At 47.5% G+C, this 20,123-nt stretch overlaps 2 protein-coding genes across 4 annotated transcripts in view; one reads left to right on the top strand and one right to left on the bottom strand.

Moving 5' to 3' along the window:
• LOC117884964 (alpha-2-macroglobulin-like) overlaps nt 1-20,123 on the top strand; it is a gene marked incomplete at its 3' end in the record, with an annotated part of 185,606 nt that overhangs the window by 105,172 nt on the left and 60,311 nt on the right.
• M6PR (mannose-6-phosphate receptor, cation dependent) lies at nt 5,899-16,171 on the bottom strand. Of its 3 annotated transcripts, none has more exons than XM_034786074.1 (7): nt 14,903-14,934; nt 10,919-11,092; nt 10,166-10,335; nt 9,970-10,079; nt 9,389-9,519; nt 8,703-8,829; nt 5,899-8,023 (listed from the first exon to the last, which is right to left on the bottom strand). In XM_034786074.1, exons 1-7 carry the CDS (start codon nt 14,932-14,934, stop codon nt 7,901-7,903), a joined length of 867 nt encoding a protein of 288 aa, XP_034641965.1. In that variant the 3' UTR covers nt 5,899-7,900. The 3 variants fall into 3 exon arrangements, with proteins under 3 accessions (XP_034641965.1, XP_034641973.1, XP_034641981.1); XM_034786082.1 differs by lacking the exon at nt 14,903-14,934 and adding an exon at nt 15,824-16,171 and having other exon boundaries at nt 7,901-8,023; XM_034786090.1 differs by lacking the exon at nt 14,903-14,934 and adding an exon at nt 15,159-15,348 and having other exon boundaries at nt 7,901-8,023.

Here is a 20,123-nt window from a genome sequence, read left to right on the forward strand (position 1 = left end):
GTAGGGAATTCCTGTAGGTTTTATTTACTTATTGAATCCAGGCCTCAGGAAGCCAGCATTACTTATGACCCATCTGACTAAAATACTCAATAGCAAAACATGTGCTCCATATTTTGAACACTCAGAGGTTAAAAGCTGCTCAGACTCTAACTTTAAGGGCAGAAGGGACCTTCATGGTCATCTAGTCTGACCTGCACATTTCAGGCCACAGAATCTCACCTACCTGCTCCTGTAATAGACTCATAACCTCTGGCTGAGTTACTGAAGCCCTCAAATCATGGTTTAAAGACTACGAGTTACAAAGAATCCACCATTTACCCTCATTTAAACTTGCAAGTGACTAGTGCCCCATGCTGCAGAGGAATGTGCCAATCTGACCCAGGTGAAAATTCCACAACTATGGTGAGTGGTTAGACCCTGAGCAGGTGGGCAAGACCCACCAGCCAGACAGCTGAGAGAGAATTCTCCATAGTAACTCAGAGCCTTCCCCAGCTAGTGTTCCATCACTGGCAGTTGGAGATATCTGTGCTAGCAGTCACAGATTGACTACATGCCATTGTAGGCAGTCTCATCATACTATCCCCTCCATATACTTAGCAGGCTCAGTCTTGAACCTAGTTAAGTTTTTTGCCCTCTTGTTCCCTTTGGAAGGCTGAACTTCTCTGATTGTTAGACTTTCACCTAATTTCAAGCCTAAACTTATTGATGGCCAGTTTATATCCATTTGTTTTTGTGTCCACAGTGGCACTGAACTTAATTTCTTTCCCTCCCTGGCATTTTCTCTCTATAAATGCATCAGAGGGGCAATCATATCTCCCCTCAACCTTCTTTTGGTTAGGCTAAACAAACAGCCAAAGGTAGGTTTTCCATTCCTCAGATCATCCTTGTTGCCCTTCTCTGCACCTGTTCCAGTTTGAATTAATCATTCTTAAACATGGGAGACCAGAATTGCACACTGTATTCCAGATAGTCTCACCAGTGCCTTGTATAATGGTAGAAACACTTCCATGTCTCTACTGGAAATACCTTGCCTAGTGTATCCTAGGACTACATTAGCCTTTTTCACAGCCACATCACATTGACAGCTCATAGTCATCCTGTGATCAACCAATACACCCAGGTCTTTCTCCTCTTCTGTCACTTCCAACTGATACATCCCCAACTTATAGCAAAAATTCTTGTTAGCCCCTATATGCATGACACTGTGCTATTAAATTTAATTCCATTTCTATTACTCCAGTTTACAAGCTCATCCAGATCTTTTGGTATGATTTTCTGGTCCTCCTCCATAGTGGCAATACTGCCCAACTTCGTGTCATCTGCAAATTTTAATCGCATCCCCATTTTTTAGTGCCAAGGTCAGTAATAAAAAGAAGAGTGGTCCCAAGGCTGATCCCTCAGGAACTCCCTTAATAACTTCCCTCCAGCCTGACAGTTCACCTTTCAGTATGACCCCTTAAAGGAGTTCCTTATCCACCTTTTCCAATTTAGTAATTTCCCCATGTGAAACTGTATCAGATGCCTTATTGAAATCCAGGTAGATTAGATCTACTGCATTTCCTTTGTCTAAAAAAATCAGTTATCTTAAAGATCAGGTTGCTCTTGAACGATCTACCTGTTGTAAAATCATGTTGTATTTTATCCCAATTACTTTTAACCTCTAAATCCTTAGCTACTTTCTCTCTCAGAATTTGTTCCAAGACCTTGCATACAATTGAGGTCAAACTAACAGGCCTGTAGTTTCCCCAATCACTTCCCCACCTTTCTTAAAAATAGGAACTATATTAACAATTCTCCAGTTATAGGGTATGACCCCTAAATTTACAGATTAAAAATCCTTGCTCTTGGGCTTGCAAATTCATGTGCCAGTTCCTTTAATATTCTTGGATGAAAAATTATCTAGGCCCCCTGATTTAGTCCTATTAAACTGTTTGAGTTTGACTTCCACCTCAGATGTGGTAATTTCTACCCCCATATCCTCATTCCTGTTTGTCACTGTGCTACTACCCCATAGCTCTTCACTAGCTTCATTAAAAACTGAAGCAAAGTATTTGTTTAGGTGTTTGGGCCATGCATAGACTATCTTTAGTCTCTACCCCATCCTCAGTGCTTAGTGGTTCCACTTCTTTCCTTGTTTTCTTTATATGGCTATAGAACGTTCTACTACTGGTTTTAATTCCTTTTGCAAGGTCCAACTCTACTTAGCTTTTGGCAGTTCTCGTTTTATCTCTACACTTTCTGACCTTCAAGAGGTAGCTTTCCTTGCTGATCCATCCCATCGTTCAATCCTTGTAGGCCTTCTGCTTTCTTAATCACCTGTTTGATATCCTTATTCATCCACCTTGGTCTGCAACCTTTCCATATGAAGTTTTTCCCTTTGGGATGCAGGCTTCAGACAGTTTTTGCAGCTTTGACTTAAAGTAATTCCAAGCCTCCTCCACTATTCAGATTCTTGAGATATCCAGTCCACTTCCCTAACTAATTCCCTTAATTTTTTTAAAGGTAGCCCTTTTGATGTCAAGGACCCTAGTTGCAGACCTATTTTTGTTTATCCTTCCATTTAGTTTAAACTGAATTAGCTCATGATCATTCAAACAAGGTTGTCTTCTACAACCAATTCTTCGATAAGGTCCTCACTACTTAACACCACCAAATCTAAAATGGCGCATCTCCTCTTGTTGGTTCAGCGACTATTGAGTAAAGAAATGTCAGCTATCACATCCAGGAAAATCTGGGCCCTATTATTAGTGGCACTTGTCTTCCAATCTATATCTGGGAAGTTAAAGTCTCCCATAACAACACAATTCCCAATAGTATTTATTTCATTAAAAACATTAAAGAGGTCTCTATCCATATCCAAATTGGATCCTGGTGAGCTGTAGCATATCCCAAGCACTATCCCAGGGGAACCCCTAGTAGCTTTCTTCCCCAGAGTTTGATTTTGGCCCAAACAGACTTTTATCCAATCCATAATTTCAAATTTCTTTGCAGTCTACCTCATCATTAATATACAATGTTACTCCATTACCTTAGCCTTTATTTCTGTCTTTCCTGAACAGCACATACCCTTCAAATCCCTGTACTCCAGCCACAACTATTATTTCACCATGTTTCTTTTTTCCTTATAGTATCTGGTTTCGCTTCTGCACCAGTAGTTCTAGTTCCTCCATTTTGTTACCCAGGCTCCTTGCATTGTTATACAAACATCTTACTTGTTGCTGCTTGGCTTCACCCACATTCCTCGCCTGACTGGATACAGTCATACTGCCAGTATTGCTTATCTGACTGATATCTGCACTGTCCTTCTTCTTAATGTCCATTCTCCTACTCACTGCTGTTCCTTTAACCACTGCAGTGTATCCTTTACTTGATTTTCCTCCCTCTCAATGTTAAAATCAGGCATGGAGATTCCATGAGCATCTCCCCATGGTCTCTTGAGTTCCTAGTTTCTTTTCATCAGTTGTGCCAACCTCTGTGTCAGAAGTCTATTTCCCTCCCTACTCAGGTGGAGTCCATCTCATGAGAACAGTCCTCTGTCCAAGAATGCCTTCCCGTGGTCAAACATCCCAAAGCCCTCCTTATAGCACCACTGCGTGAGCCATCTAATCATCATAATCTTATCTTGCTTTCATTCTCCGCCACTAGAGAGGGTCAGAATCCCACTGAAGATCACCTGAGCCTCCGTTTCCACAAGCATCTTCCCCAGCCTGGCATAGACTCCCTTGATACAGCTAGATTCACGCTGAAACGTATCATTTGTTCCCACATGAAGGACAATCAGTGGATTCTTTTCTGCTCCCATTAGGATCCTCCTCAGACTCAGGTGCACATCCTGTATCTTAGCTCCTGGCAGACAGCACACCCTTCTGTTCTCTGGATCAGCTCTGGTGATAGGCCTGTCTGTTCTTCTTAGTAGGGAGTCAGTCATGTAGACCTGCCTTTTCCTGGTGTTAGTGCAATTCTCTGGCCTTTGTCCTGTTCTTTCTGGCTGCAAGTCCTCATCTTTTATTCTCCCTTGCAATCATCGGCTAGTCATCCTGCATCCTCCTGAGGCTCTGAACTCTGGGTATCTCCATTGGTTCTTCCCCTCCTTCTAATAAGACTAGCCACTTTTCTTCTTCCTTGTCCTCCCTTCTTCAGTTACAGCCTGCTGTGCCCCTTCTTCATTTTCCTGCTCAGCAAACCTCTTCCTGAGCTCTATTTCTTCTTCACAAGTCGGTCTTTTCTTTTGCCTGATTCCCATAGTCACATGCTTCCACTGGCCACTTTCCTCACCCAGCAGTCTTGCCTTAGAGTTCTTCAGTCCAGCTTGCATTTGCAAGTCTAAACTTTTCCCTTCAGCGTCATCTTGCCTTTGCTCCATCATCTGCTCAAATCCTCTTCGAAACTCATCCATATTTCCCACCTGCATCTCCAAACCTCAGATCTTCTCTTCCATCAGCTCTATTAAGTGGCACTTTATACAAACGAAGCTCTTTTCAGGTACTTGCTCCAGGATTATGTACAGCCCGTAGCTTCCATATCCGGTCATCTTCCTTGTCTCTTCTATTGCTTGAGTTACTACTACTGCTGCTTCTGTAGCTGTCGTAGCCTTCCCACCTAAAGTCCTGTCAAGGAAAAAGGGGGGGACCCCAAAACCTGAACACCACACCCTCCCTCCCCCAAACTTCCACACAGACTCTCCTGCTTACAGTTTTGTTTGCTGGCTTCTGTGCCATTGGCTGACTGGCGCTAAAGGCAAAATGAGACAGTATTTAGCAAGTTCTAGATTTGCGATAAAATTCACCAGCAACTAATGGTGACAGACAGGCCCATCTTATCTTGTTTGACAGTGAGGGGAAGTGACATTTGTTTCTAGCCTCCTCTGCTTGAAGATCTTCAGAGGAGGCACCTTCCCCAGGGGTCAAAGTGAAAGCCTTCAGTAGGGTTCAAATGCACTCACATGCTCTGCTGCGTTCTACTGTTTGAGTAGGACATACCAATTTTTTTCTCCTTTCCCCTCTAGCAAGCATCAAAATGAACTGTCATCAGGGAGCAACAATAATAGGATCCTCCCTCTTTTCGAGCAAAAAATAGTAGACATATCCAGTATCATCAGGAACACCTCACCGGTAAGAACTGGCCAGTTCCCACTTCTAAGCTACTGTTGCATGCTCTCTGCAAATTGAAGCATGCAATGTGGCACTGGTTACCTGCCATTCACATTTAAGGCTTTCTTCCAACCCATAACTACTAAAGTTTATGGGGGGGGTTTTTGGACAGCTTAGATTCTGGAGCACATGGCAGAGATGAGAGGTGCCAATACACTGCATGGCATAAACATTCCTCCAATTCAAGCTGTGAGGGGTCTGTTTAGACTTAACTAGGAGGAAGAGCACAGGACTCTGGCAGCCATGGGTTCCGGTTAAGGGGATGGTGCCTGTTCCGAGCAATCTATACAGATAGCAGCTTGGGCTTAGCTGAAACAGAAGGGACCTGAGCGAGAAAGTCACTCTCTTGGCAGAAAGCTGCTCTTGGATTAATAGAAGGCCCCTATGCTAGCCAGGTTTTTGTAGCACCCACTACAGGCAATGAGAGTCTAGGATCTCAAGCAGCCAGGAAAGCAGGTAATTTCCAAGCCCCCCCCGGAACAGTCAAGTTATAGTCCCCTCCCAGCTCAATGAAGAAGTAGCTGAAAAGTTATGCCAATGCTGGAAAGTTTCAAGCCAGATCATTTATATCACGTTTAAGGTCCATAATACAAACTCTCTAACCTTACATTTACAACATTACAGGAGGGGGGTTGGTTTTGCCCTCACTAGCTGAAGGGGTGTTAGAGGCCTGGCACTGAATGTCATCCCTCTGTTCGCTCACACGCTGCTCCCATCATTTCAAAAGCACCAATAAAGAGCTTAGGGGTATTTTTGGGTCATTTTATTTTTAAAGTTGTGTTTTTGTACAAAAAATGTGCATTTTATTTAAACAACACCATGAAAAACAGTAACAGAACAAGTTCAGTGACTTCCTATTTCCTCATCTTATGAAAAGATTTAGTGAAAGTAATAAAAGCCAAAGAAAGTAAGAGCTACATTTTCCTACTCCAAGCCCAGCCAAAAAAAAAAACAAAAACAAAAACCTGCTTTCTGCCCCTCAAACCCCACCTCCCTTGCCCACTTCCTACTGGGCAGGCCTCCCTTCCAGAGAATAGGGAGCACAAGCCTCATCCTGCTCTTTGCAGTCTGTTTTTTCACCCTACAAAAATATATCCCCTTCCCTCAAGTGGTTCAACTATGTCCTCTACTAGATAGCTCTCTGCCAGCAACTCCCCTGGGGAAGGAGACTGGCTTATTATTCACTGACAAAGGTTACCCCACCCACACCCCACAAAAACAAAAATCAAGGTGCCTGAATATTCCAATGACTTTATGAGTCCTATAATGGTCACCTGGAGCTGCTGGTCTTCTAATGGGAGCAGCTCCAATGCCCCAGAAAACTGCAGCTCTGACTTCCCCAGCCAGCAGGGGGCACAGAAGCACCATCCTAGTGGCACAACTGAGCAGGGATGGAAACAACCCACAGACAGAGCTAACCTGTTCCATCCCTATGGCTCTGAAAGAGTGAATCTGACAGCTCACCCAATAGGGGGCAGTGCCACATCCAACCCAGTCCACCTGCTCATTGGAACAGCACAGGGCCTGGCCTTGCTTCCTCAATACATTGCTTTTTAATGTAACAACTGGAGACAGTTACCCTGGTGTCAGCATTTGGTATAGCAGCGCTCGCTTAAACATGTGTGCCCCTTGTTAAAGTACAATCTAGACTATTTCACAGCAAAGCAATTACTGTACTAACTCACACCATCATTTCCTAGAAGGACATAGTCAGGATCATAATCTTAAACATTTCCCAACTGCGCTAGTAGTAACATTTCTACTTAAGGAAATCTTGTAATAGAAATCAAGTGACGCTGCTGTCTTTAGGCTCTTGCCTTCGCCCTGGAAGTCAGTTTCACTTTCAGATTCTTGCTCAGCAGCATGTCATTATATTTGGCTTCCCAGCAACCAAGGAGGTTTAAAAAGAGACACTATTTCCCTTGACCCTTTTCAATAGGAAAAAGTCATGAAATCTTCCTGTCCCCTATTAGTTCTTCAGCAGCACCACCACCACCCCTTCCCTGTTTAGTGAAACCGAGGTTATTTGGCGATGGCCTTTTGCGGTAGCTAAAAGAAACTGGCCTGCACTGTTCAGTTCAGGCTACCATCAGGAAAAGGAAAGATTGCCAAGTGGCTATTGCCTGCTCCAGCCCCACTAAGGATCTGGCTAGAGGGGAGAGATCCCTGCTATGATTACACTGGGGAAAGGGAGAAGGCGAGCAGTGAATGCTTTGCTTATGTCACAGCACAGAAGCAAAAAAAAGCAGAAAGTGCATTTAAATAATTAAAAGCAAATCCAGTGTTTCACAGATTGAATAAATCTTACAGAGAAGACACAAATGCTCCCCCTAATTCTAGCGGTTTCTACATCAGGATTCCCCCCACCTCATGCCCACCCCGGGTTTCTCTCTAGATCTCACTGAGGGGACTCCCAGGCCTGCCAGGCACTGAATATTGGATAAGCATTTTTGCCATCTCATAGCCACACAGAACCCTGGGTAAATACCATTCTTCCCAGCTGCACAGCACTCTGCATAAGCCAATCACAGCATTACATTCAGAGGACATGCTCCTGGGGCCAGTGCTGCTCTGAAATTGAGGATTCTGGGATAGCAGGGGGATGACACACCAGCTGTGGAAGAAGCAAATCATTTAAAGAAAACCAGAAGAGTAGAGCGTGAAAAGAGAAGTGGTTAGGTAACACCTGGTTAAGTGAGTGGCGGAGGGGGGAGATGGAAGGAGAAAAGGAACTGATGTCTAATGCCTGATCACATTGGTAGCAAATGGTCATCCCGTTCTTCTGACTCCTCCCCCAGTTGGTCATCACCCACACCACGGTATGCAGCTGGGGCATTCTGGGGCTTAGACCGGCAGATGAAATCACAACCGTCCTGCAGAAACAAGTTATTGTACTGGGATCAGACCACATGCAACAGATTATGCTAAACAATAGCAGTCCCTCTCATGTTTCTCCTGTTCTGTTCTCCTATTGCACCTATCACTGAAGTATTTGAGAGAACCCAGAACTCTTTACAAAGAGTAAATACACAATGCCAGTAATCCTGAATCCAACCACTTCTTGGGTGGAACATGGTAGCTGATTTATAGCACCAGGCAACATTATAGTAGGTCAGTAAGTGAAGAATAACATCTCTGACTGTAACTGCTGGGAGCGAATTTTAGGGAGGCAAAGAACTTTTCCCTGTTGGAATTTGGCCGGACACTAAGGTTACTCTCTCCCCATGTGAAAAGGGTGGCTATGCTTGGGCAGGGCCTCTGGTTTATACAGCAATTGCAGGATGGTACCTTCCCCAGCATTAGCACCATGGTGGAACATTAAGGCCAGCAGTGACTCAAAGGGGGGAATGCCCCCCCTCAAATGAGTCATCTGCTTCCTGCTGCACCAGAGTTCTCTTTGGGAGGTCTCGCATCCAAGAACAGTCATCCTGAGCATAAAGCTTGTGCAATCTGACAAAAATCATAGGCCCTGAGTGTGGGGCAGCTGCCCCTTTTTTTTTTTTTGGCCTTACAGTTGGGATGGATTGGGGATCTGCACTGATTTTCACTTACTGCCATCAAGTTGCCGAGATCCTGCCAGAAGGTAAAATGTGGAAACTGCTCCATGCCCTTTGCTCCCACCACCAGGCGCTGGTAGAGGAATCCCCCAATGATATAGACTGCAACCAGCGAAGCGAACCTGGAGGAGAATGTTGAAACCGGAGTGTGAGAGGAAGCTGAAGGCAACCTCTCCCCAGCTGGAGATTGGGATTGGAGCCAACAGCTCAGTGAAAATGGGGCCATAAATAGCAGCTACACCTGCAGAGAAGGTACCACAGATGTCGATCAGCATGCATAAACCCATCCCAAGCATTGCCTAGATGAAGTGCTGTCTCATGGTTAGCACAGGGGACTGGGAGTTAGGACTCCTAGATTCTATTCCCAGCTCTGCTACTGACTTGCTGTGCAATCTTGAGCAAGTCTCTTCTCTCTGTGCCTCAACTTTTCTATTTGTAAAACAGGGGAAAGGATAACGTTTCCCTCTCTCTCATGGGGTATTCTGAGGTTTAATCCTTGTCAAGCTCTTGTAGTTCATTGCATGAAAAACCTTACACAAGGGCAGAGTTACAGCAAGCATTGGCCATGGACATGCAAGACAGGCCACTGATCTGTTCTGGTATATCATGTGCTATGTTCCTAACAGGTACAGAGGCCTGGACCTGGAGCCCTAGAACAGACAGGCTCCTACAGTAACTCACGTGATGAGCAAGATGGACCCGATGCTGAGGTGGGAGTCCTCGGGTGGGCAGGCCAAACTGCTGTCCATCTCAAAGAGGTACAAACATTCCTGCTCCTTTTCCCTCTCTTCTGATAGCAAGGTAAAGCCGCTCTGGTTGGGTGGGGGTGGAGAAGAGGAAACATACAGCAGGCTAGACACAGATAAGTCCCCCTACTTGCACAGAAGCTCCCAGCTTTGCCAAAGGTTCCAGTAATCCCCCCACTCCGGAATTCTCACATGCGGAGACTCCCAGCTGACTCTGGCCTGCCATCTCCAGAACTCTCCCCCCCAAACTGTCCCATTTCAGACACTTCTAAAATAAACAACATACCATCTCCTATTAGCTGCCTGCTAAGCCAGTCAAAAGGCAGCACAACCATTACTGGTGCAGAGACCCAATACCCACTAGACAGAACAAGTAAAACCCCTCTGGCTGCTTCACAGCCTCCGCACCCACAGTGACACTCTTCCCCAATCTTTCTCGGATTCGCTCCTGCCTCACAGCCACGCACTCCTCTTCAACCTTTACACCTGGCCCCACAGTCCCCCCAGGCCACTCACTGATAGAGTCTTCCGATTGCAAGAGATCATTATCATGGCCTTCCTCTTCTCACCATGGCAGTGGCTGCCATACGAATCCCCCCCCTTATAAATCAGCATGATCCAGTCACCTGCCAAGAGAAAAAACAAAGAGGGCTGCAGGTCAGGAGCGAGGTGGACTGGCAGAGCTGGAGAGGAGGGTTCAGGGGAGTCTTACTTCCACTGAAGACCTGTGTCTCATTGATTCTTCCCACCACTGTTTGCTTTTGGTCCTTTAAATTGATCTGTACCAGGCCTGATTGGGACAAAGAGCTGTCGACCTCTCTGCACACCCTGAACTTGTAGGTGTACTTCTCCTCTGGGCTCGAGGTCACGTTGCTGTCAAAGCTGTGCAGAGGGGACAGATAACAGACAGCTGCTTTATTGAATCCCACACAGGTTATTAGATCTTTAACATTCAGAAATACCCCACCACACTGTATCCATTTCTAAGGCCCAATTACGGCTTAAACTAGGCCTTGCCTTTCAGGTAAGCTCACTTGCTCCCTACCTCTCCACTGGTGGGGTCTCTGGAAACTGAGCTCCTCTGTTAACCCCAGAGGAGGTAGAGCATGGACAGCAGCAATGCAAGCTCCTCCCTTACCATCTCACTCTTGTGCCAGGAGGCATCAACCTCTATAGGGAAAAGGGAATCCTGTCACTGTGGCCCATTCAGTCCTCAGAGTGACAGCTGAGACTGCCATGAAAGGAGCCCATTAGTGCTGATTGTGCTGGTGATTCTGTGATGTGGGCTCCTGCCCACCAGGAAACAGAACAAGATCCATCAAATTTGTCTCACCCAGGTTAGTTAGAACCAGTGTCCCATTCTTCAATGCCCTATGAGCCATTCACTCTCTCCCAATCTTCGACTGACTGGACAGGATCCATATCCCAGTCCCTGCAGTGGGCCAAAGGGTTGCATGCACTGTACCTCACGGAGCTCAGGGGTTCCAGCTTCTTCAGTAAGGCTTGTTCTCTTTTCGACTCTTTGCCCTGGTCTCCTACTAGATCGCAGTGCTTCACTTCCTGATCTGCCATCACGACCATGGCCAGGGCCACAAGGACTAGCAGCGCAGTACAGGTACCACAGAGAGACGGGAACATTCTGCATACGTGCCATTGCAGAGAGAGATGGAGACAGGCACAAGAAGGATTAACACTTAAACACCTCATGCCCACCCCAACACACAAACCTCAAGGTCAAAAAGACAGTGACTGGCCACTTCTTCATTCATGGCTGCAAAGGGGAGGAGCTGAGGCCCAGGAACATCTCAGAGATCCTCAGGAGACTCCAAAGCCCAGCCTTGGGTACAGCCAGGGCCAGCTTGGGACTCACAAAACCACTGGCCCAATCTACAAATCTTCCTTGACTTTACATTGGGGTATTAAGATCTTGCTGCTGAGTGCATTAACTGGCACTCGCTTGGCCAGAACAGAACCCAACATGCTTTAGGCTGGCCAGCTATGGAAACCAGGGTCAGTTTCAGGCATAAGCCACTATTTATTGCACCCCAAAGGGGCATCTGTCATCAGAGACAGACATGGAATCATTCTAATCAATTGTCTTTGCAGGTCTTGTGTAAAGAGCTTGTGGGGGACAATGGCCAGGATTAGTCAGGCTTTGTCTATTTCAAGCTCCTTAATCCTAATAATTGTATTAATTTATGTTGCCCTTCCCTAGCTCCTTTCCACTGAGGATCTGAAAGTATTTTATAGGCACTGAGTTTCACAAGGTCAGGACTGGCACCCCTGATTTACATATGGGGAAACCGAGGCACGGAGGTGACGAGTGTAAGGTCACATAAGTCAATGGCTGAGCTGGAAATACAACCCAGAAGCCCAGGTTTCCAGTCATAGAATATCAGGGTTAGAAGGGACCTCAGGAGGTCAGCTAGTCCAACCCCCTGCTCAAAGCAGGACCTCTCCCTAACTAAATCATCCCAGCCAGGGCTTTGTCAAGCCTGACTTTAAAAACCTCTAAGGAAAGAGATTCCACCACCTCCCTAGGTAATCCATTCCAGTGCTTCACCACCCTCCTAGTGAAAAAGTTTTTCCTAATATCCAACCTAAACCTCCCCCACTGCAGCTTAAGACCATAACTCGTTGTTCTGTCATCTGCTACCAATGAGAACAGTCTAGGATCCATCCTCTTTGGACCCCTTTTCAGGTAGTTGAAAGCAGCTATCAAATCCCCCCTCATTTTTCCTCTTCTGCAGACTAAATAATCCCAGTTCCCTCAGCCTCTCCTCATAAGTCATGTGCTCCAGCCCCCAATCATTTTGTTGCCCTCTGCTGGACTCCTTCCAATTTTTCCACATCAGTCTTGTAGTGTGGGGCCCAAAACCTGACACAGTACTCCAGATGAGGCCTCACCAATGCCAAATAGAGGGAAATGATCACGTCCCTCAATCTGCTGGCAACACACCTACTTATACAGCCCAAAATGCTGTTAAGCCATCTTGGCAACAAGGGCACACTGTTGACTCATATCCAGCTTCTCATCCACTGTAACCCCTAGGTCCTTTTCTGCAGAACTGCTGCCTAGCCACTCGGTCCCCTAGTCTGTAGCAGTGCATGGGATTCTTCCGTCCTAAGTGCAGGACTCTGCACTTGTCCTTGTTGAACCTCATCAGATTTCTTTTGGCCCAATCTTCTAATTTGTCTAGGTCCCTCTGTATCCTATCCCTACCCTCCAGCATATCTACCACTCCTCCCAGTTTAGTGTCATCTGCAAACTTGCCGAGAGGGCAGTCCACGCCATCCTCCAGATCATTAATGAAGATATTGAACAACACAGTCCTGTGTCTTAATCAAAAAACATCCTTTAAACATTGAGCTAATTGCTCAGAGAAACAGACAATGACTTGCCATTCAATAGCAGCCACACAGTCGATTTCTCTTCCCAACCACAACTCCCAACAAAGATCCTAACATTGACAGAAACCAATTAATACACTGACCCAAAATTTTATAAAAATCAGGCTAGGGCTACAAAAGCAAAAAGAAATTAACAGAAGGAAGGTCCAGACTGCTGAATAGTGAAGTTACATGAGGGGAATAGTGAAAGCCATACTGAAGAATTCATAGAGTTACAAGGTCTGCCACTAAGGGACTGTCTACACTGCAGTGGTTCTGAGAGCAGGAGGGAGTGTCTAGCTGCCCAAGGATGTATCCAGGGTCTTGGGTGGGAAGCATACTTGGTGTGGCTACCCCTTCCTGCCGCTCACACTGCCACAATTACACTTCTGCTTTTAGCATGCTAGCTCGATCAGTTAGAAATTACACCTCCAGCTTTAGTGTAGATATACCCTAAAGCTTGTAACTATCGTGAGACCTCTTAGATCAGCGTGTATGGCGGACAAGTAAATCTGAAGAGGTTATTGTATAGAAGAGGAAACTGAGGCACAAATAGCTTGTGACTTGCCCCCTAAAAAAGGCACACAACAAGTCAGAACCAGCATAAGAACTCGTGGCTTCTTGGCTCCCGTGCTCAGAACACACGTCTCTCTCAACAGTAGCAAAGACCTTTCTGGCTGGCTGCTTTGTACATATTTAATTCATGTGGTTGTCAAACTGAAAGTGATATAAAAATACTGGCGCCTTCCGGTACTTTAGCATCCTTCATGCAGAAAAGACCTCAACATGCTCGGAAGACTGCATGTATATGGGACACCCTCCTACAGCTGAAATGCAGCCATATCGGATGGAATACAGTAGCGATGTAACAGAACCAAGCAATGCTATACAAGAGTTCAGGACAGGAAGTGAGGACTAAAACAGTTGAGGGGAAATTCAGAAGAGAGAATCCAGTGACCTTAGCTAGAGTTCAGGCAGGACACAGTAGCAACAATATATGCAGAAAAGGCCAGGTTCACACCTAGTGTAACTACAACCTGCAGCAGGCTCACCCTGGGGATGAGTTTGGCCCAAGGACTGGTTTTGAACAGGAGACAGTTTCCACTGTCAAAACCCAGTTCCTCTATCCCCACCAGACTGTTCACTTCCTGTCTGTGTCCCCTTCTGCTTTATAATAGGCGGCACAATTTTTTCCACTTTTGCTGAGATGTAAAGCCCAGGGCCAGAGCCACTCATGGCCATTAAAGATCACATGACTTTTTTTTTTTTTTTTTTGCCACAGAAGGGGAGCTAACCACCGTGTTCTTGCCAAATTCCAGCTTGGAGGATTATATCCTCTCCCTTAGATACCCCCTGAAGATTCAACTGAATTTGGAGTTCTGCTTTCTTTCTTGACACAAAACGCAAAAATGTTGCCATGTGGCTATTAAGCTACTGTGTACAACCCAGAGATTGCTGCATTTCAGTGACTGGATAGTTCTGTTATATAAGGACTGCAAAGTGTGTTAGGATCCATCCAATATCTGGGTTCAGGAGTCTTCAGTGACCTTGTCCTCTCCTCTCATTAGTTCCTTCTCCTTTACAAATTTCTTCCATCTCTTTCTTCCATCCCAAGTCTGGAGACCATGGGGGTGTTTCTTCCCTCAGTATTCACCATATCCTCATATAGGAGTGGATAGATGGCCTGACAGCCACGGAATGGGACTCTGTGCAATGGGTACCTAGTAATACTCCCACACAGCAGCAGACCCCAAGGCCCTTGTAGTCACCTCCCCAACCACAAATTGGCCACTAAGGACAATGGCACTGCTGAAACTGCATCCCAGTTCACAGCTGTAACAAAGTAGGGTTCAATTGGCCTAAACTATAAAGGGCATCCTGAGAGCACTTGGGATCCCCCAACCACACATCCCCAACAGCCAGCCTCTTACTGCACCCCAATAAATTTCTCAGCCCATCCTCTTGACATTCACCCACCCATAGGCTTTCACCACCCCCAATAACACTGATAGCTAACAGATGCTGAAAACAAATTACTGGGGAAAAGGGAGAAACTCACCTGACACTGGGACAGCGAGGTAGGTGTGGCATGAAGTATCTGCGAGGCTGCACGTCACACCGTTGCTACCTACCCACCCAGACACCGGTGTCTGCACCACCCACCCACGAGGCCACGTGCCTTGCCACTACCTCCCGTGGCCAGCCCCACGCACCCAAGTTGTGCCAGCCCAGCTCAATGAGCTGCACGCATCAATGCTGTGCGTGCCACGTGCGCCCACCCTGGGGAATCTCGCGTGCCGCCGGCCTTTACCCACCTAATGAATTATTAACAAGAGTTCATGAATATTCACCACGCATAAATTAATAACTAATTAGGTATTCATTAATTGGAACGGGAGCCCCTTCCCAGGCGTGACTATCAGTGGGAGAAGGTCTCCCCGCCGCTCCTGCCTGCCCGCTCACCCCCTGCCTGCCCAGTATCTCCCTCAGTCCCACCCGGTGATCCGGAAGCAGGAAGTGGGTAAGGGGCGGGCGCTAAGGCTAAGCAACAAGGACTGGCCTCAGGCCCCGCCCCTGATCCATTTCCCCAATGGAACATGAGAACAGCCCAACGTGCCTCGCCCACGGGTACTTTTTGCCCAATGAGAGGTGGGGATAGAAGGCGTCTGGCCCCCAAAGCTCTCCTCACCCAATCAATGGTGACGATTCCAGAGCAAGAACGACCCTCTCTACCCTTATGCGTCCAATGGGCAGTGAGAACAGCCACGGAGGCCCCCGCCCACGACTTCATCTCTTCCAATGAAGACTGGAATTCAAAAATTGGCACATGACAAGACCCAATGAGCGATGAGAGTCACAGAAGCCGGACTCACCCCGCAGAATGCTCTCTTCCAATGGCGGCGCAGGGTTGGTTACTGAACATCGCCACACCCCGACCGCCTCCCGAGGGCGGCTCACGAGACTCTCACGCGCTACTCACCTGTCATCTGATTTCACCACCCGAGAAGGCGGGCGCGGTGCCTGCTGGGAGTTGTAGTCCTGGGAGCCCGAGGCTCGCTGGGCGGCTCTTTAGCCGGAGCGCGGGGAGATGGGGCCGTGCGGGGCCCGGCCCGGATGGCACAGTCGGGTCACCGCCAGGGGATGGCGGGAGCCCTCGGGCCATGGCAGGCTCCGGCCCCCTGGTTTCGCTGCCCGGCGGGTGTCCCCTGCCCGGGGCTCGTAGCTCCGGGCTCGGCCCCAGACCGTTACTGCCGCTCGTGGCCGGGGCGCGAGCGGTGACGGTGACGCTCCTCGGGGCCTGAGCTCCGCGCGGCGTGGCCGCCCCTGGGCCCGCGCCCAGCCCTGACCCCGCCCCCCCTCCTCGCGCTGCCCCTGGCGGGTCGCTGGCCGGGGCGGTGGGGCCCGCGGGCGGGGGTGGGCGAGGGAAGCATCCGGCCGCCGCGGCCGGGACCTAAGCGCTGCAACCCCGGCGGTTCCGAGGGGATGTGGGCTCGCGCCTCACCTCGGCGCCTGGCCAGGAGCTCGCGGCCCTGCCTGGGGGGTGGGGGGCGCTCACCCCTGTGCCCCCTCAGGGCTGCACCTGAAAGCCAGGGGGAGTCTGAGTCCGGCGCATAAGGGGCGGGTGGGAACAGCTCATAGCGCTGCTGGGGGATCTGCACTGGCTGCCCAGGGGTCTCTACATGGAGACCAAGGTCTTGGGTGTGACCCAGGGGTCGTCAATAGGCCACATCTGGACCTCCGGACACGTTGTGATGGACCAAAAAATCCTTCTATTCACGTACTATTATTGTGGTGTGAAAATGTTTCTCTGGAGTCTGGACCTTGATTATGCCTTAACCAAGAAATTTTGGACCTTCACAAAAATAATTGACTGCCCCTGGATAAAGCCCTCAGTGACATATGACCAGCCTCCCTGAGGGATCGCCCCACTCTCTGCCTTACTGCCACAACTGTAGTCACGGGGGCACTCCAGTGGATCCCCCTAGTTAGGAAAGAGAGGGGTGGCTGGCAGGGTGCTCTCCCTGGGAGGACTCAGAGACTCTGGGATCTCCTCCCCCTCTTGGTCTGAAATAGTCAGAATCTGATTATTTTCCAGGCACGCTGCAAAAGACACCTGTTCGATAAGGTTTTTGGAGAGGGCTGAGGGTACGCTTCTTAGATAGTGAAGGGGAAGAAAGGAGCTTCTGTAGGTGGCTGGCTAAGCTGCTGACGTGATCATTTTAATGTTGCTGAGGTTTGAAGTGTATTAGTGAGTGTTAAGGCACCAAGGGACTTGGAAAGGCATCTTTATAGTTATTTGTAAATTTAAATAAATAAATATCAACTATTGTATCTACGCTAATGGCTCACAGGTCTGCCTCTCCACTGTCTCTTGTCTTCTGTCCTTGCTAAAATCTAGGCCTGTCTGACATCTCATGGACGTTCAGCCATCAGCTGAAGCTCAACATGGCCAAAAGAAAGTTCGTAATCTTTCCCCTCAAGCCTCTATCCTCCCTTTTTCACTCACCATGGATGACGCCACCCATCCTCATTGTCACAAAGGCCTGTAACTGGGTGTCATCTTTGACTCGGTCCTCTGTCTAGATCAGCGGTTCTCAACCCACAGGCTGCATATGATCCAATTAGCACACAGCTGCAGCCCAGCTCAACTATGTGCTAAAGGCCATGGGCTGCAGGCTGCCCTGCCACGTGGCAGGCTCTGGGTTCCGGGCTGCCCTGCCGCACGGCGGGCTCCGGCATCCGGGCTCCCAGCTGCCCTGATGTGTACCGGGCTGTTGGCTGCCACTGGCCCTGCAGGGCAGAGCTCAGGGTCTGGGCAGCTGGCTGCCGCCTGGCCTACTCCACAGCAGGGCTTGGGATCTGGGCAGCCACTGCTGCCTGGCTCCCCACACAGCATATGTGGCCCATAATGATAAATAGATTGAGAACCACTGGTCTAGATGCTCACATCCCAGCTGTATCTACTTCTTGCTGGTTCTTCCTGAATAATGTCTTTAAGATTCACCATATAGATAAACTTCACTTTATCTCATGTCTCAACTACAAGTTCCTCCTCTCTGGTCGTGAGAAACCACTTTTTGTTCCACTTACGTTCATTCAGAGCACTGCTGTAAAAATCATTTACTTGCTTTGTCACTTTGACCATTTCCTCCTCTGCATCCTTCCACTCTCTTCCCCCATCTCCACTGCATCAAACACTATTTGTCTTCCCTTTAAAAGGCCTTCATGGCCTAGCTTCACTCTTATGTCATCTCATATACACTTTTGAGATGTGACTGTTGCCTCTGTTCTGCCAATGATTCCAGCTTTCATTGCCCATTTGCTGAAATTGTCAGTTTTCCAAGAACACCTTTGCACTTTCTTCTGTGCTGCCCCTTATGCATGGAAAGAGCTCTCCGTAAAAGTGCGCAAAACCACCACCTTGTCCTCTCAAATCTCCTCTTGGTTATGTTGCCTCCAAAGTGCTTGGCAATGATGAGGCAGTTGGTCTACTGTGACTGCTGCTTATTACACCGATCATAATAATCTGTTTCCTTGTGCTCCCTCTGTATCAGCGTATTGGCTCTTGCCTCCATTTAAGCTACCCCTTCCTTGAATTCACTTCTTTCACACGGCTGAAGGTGGAGGCTGCCAGATTGCATTTTTTTTTTAAATGCAGCCTCAGGTTTCCTGTTTTGCCTTATTCTGAGCTCTTTCGCTCAACAGCCTGATTCAAACTCCTTACCATACACACTCCTCAGCTTGGCATGGATGTAAGCAGGGCAGAAACCTCTGTGGCAGAAATGAGTGAAGAAATAATCTATACTTCTGTACGGTTTTCACAGACACCGCCAGTCTGTTCCCATGATGTCAGGACAAATAGAGGTAAGCAAGCCAAATGAAACTGGTGAATCCCAGAGCAAAGGCTCTGTCATATGGTATCTACAGGAGCTATTGCAGAAATGTTCAGAGCTGGTCATTGATATTTGGGTGTCCAGCTTGAGACATTTTGGGTTTGATTTTTAAAAGTGCTGAGCACTCACAACTCTATGGGAAATCAGTGGGAGCTGAAAGAGCACAGCATCTCTGAAATTAAGGCCCCTAGTAGGATTCTCAGGTTGGGTACCCGAAATCTGTAGCTTTCTTGAGCTTGACTGCATGACAGTAGACTGGAGAATTTAAGCCTATGTAGATTAATAAAGATGAAGATACAGATAAATTATTGGCATATATGAGTCATACATGAGAGAGGGAAAAGATCTTTTAGATCATTCTGTCCGTCTTCCAAGGGCGAGTGCAAGATTGTTCAATGTGGCATGTTATATTTTTTTCAGTGTTTTCTTCAGTCTAGTTTTAAAAGCCCCCCGTGACAGAGCCTCCATCTCTTCTCCTGAGAGACCATTCCACAGCTCAGCACATCTCACTATCAGGAAGATTTTCCTGGGATTCATCTTATATTTTTCCTTTCATAGTTTCCTCTCCCCTCTTGCTGTTTATACCCTTCAGATATTTGCAGGCTGTTATGAAGTCCCCACCTTAGCTGTGGTTAAGTTAAGATTGATTTTAGCTCTCTTAATTTCTCCTTAAAATTGTTTCCTTCCAGTCCCCTGATCATTTTTGTTGCTCTTCTCTGAACTCCCCCCAGTTTGCTAATGTCTAATAATGAGGTGCCCACATGTAACATAATATTCCAGGTAGGGTCTCATCAGAACTGTGTAGAGAGGGGCTATCGCTTCACTGTCCCAAGAAGAGATGCTTCTGTGTATGCAGCTAAAACACACATTCCTGGTGCCTGGGACTGTTGATGCCACGTGCCTAGATATAAATCTGTTTGAACAAAGCTGCGTAGGAAACTTCAAATATCCACCTGCCAGTGAAGTCTCACTCAGTTGGTAGGAAACCTCCTTGGTTTTGGATATGTTTTCTGGCTGTGTTTCAAGTCCATTACGTGGGAGATGTGGATTGAATTGTGTATATTTCAATTAGATGTTTGCAGTCTTTCTTTTGTTTCAAAATCTCCCTTTTCACATTGTCCCCTGCTGAGCTAAGGCTAGAGGAACAGAAAAGGGGAAGCTCCTCTTCACACCCACATCCCTGTGCCTCCCCAAGAAACAGCGTCTGATCACTGTCCACCTCATTCCTCCAGATCTCCAAATGAAGTATCTCTGGGCTGAAGCAAGGCTCTTACTACCTCTTATTGGGTCACATCTTGTCATTTCCTGGGGAACAATGCAGTTCACCACAGTCAACTCTCCAAGAACTTTGTCCAGTCCCTGTTTAAATGTTCTGTGTGTAAAAGG

Source organism: Trachemys scripta, chromosome 1, assembly GCF_013100865.1.
Source record: "Trachemys scripta elegans isolate TJP31775 chromosome 1, CAS_Tse_1.0, whole genome shotgun sequence".
Lineage (NCBI taxonomy): Eukaryota > Metazoa > Chordata > Testudines > Emydidae > Trachemys > Trachemys scripta.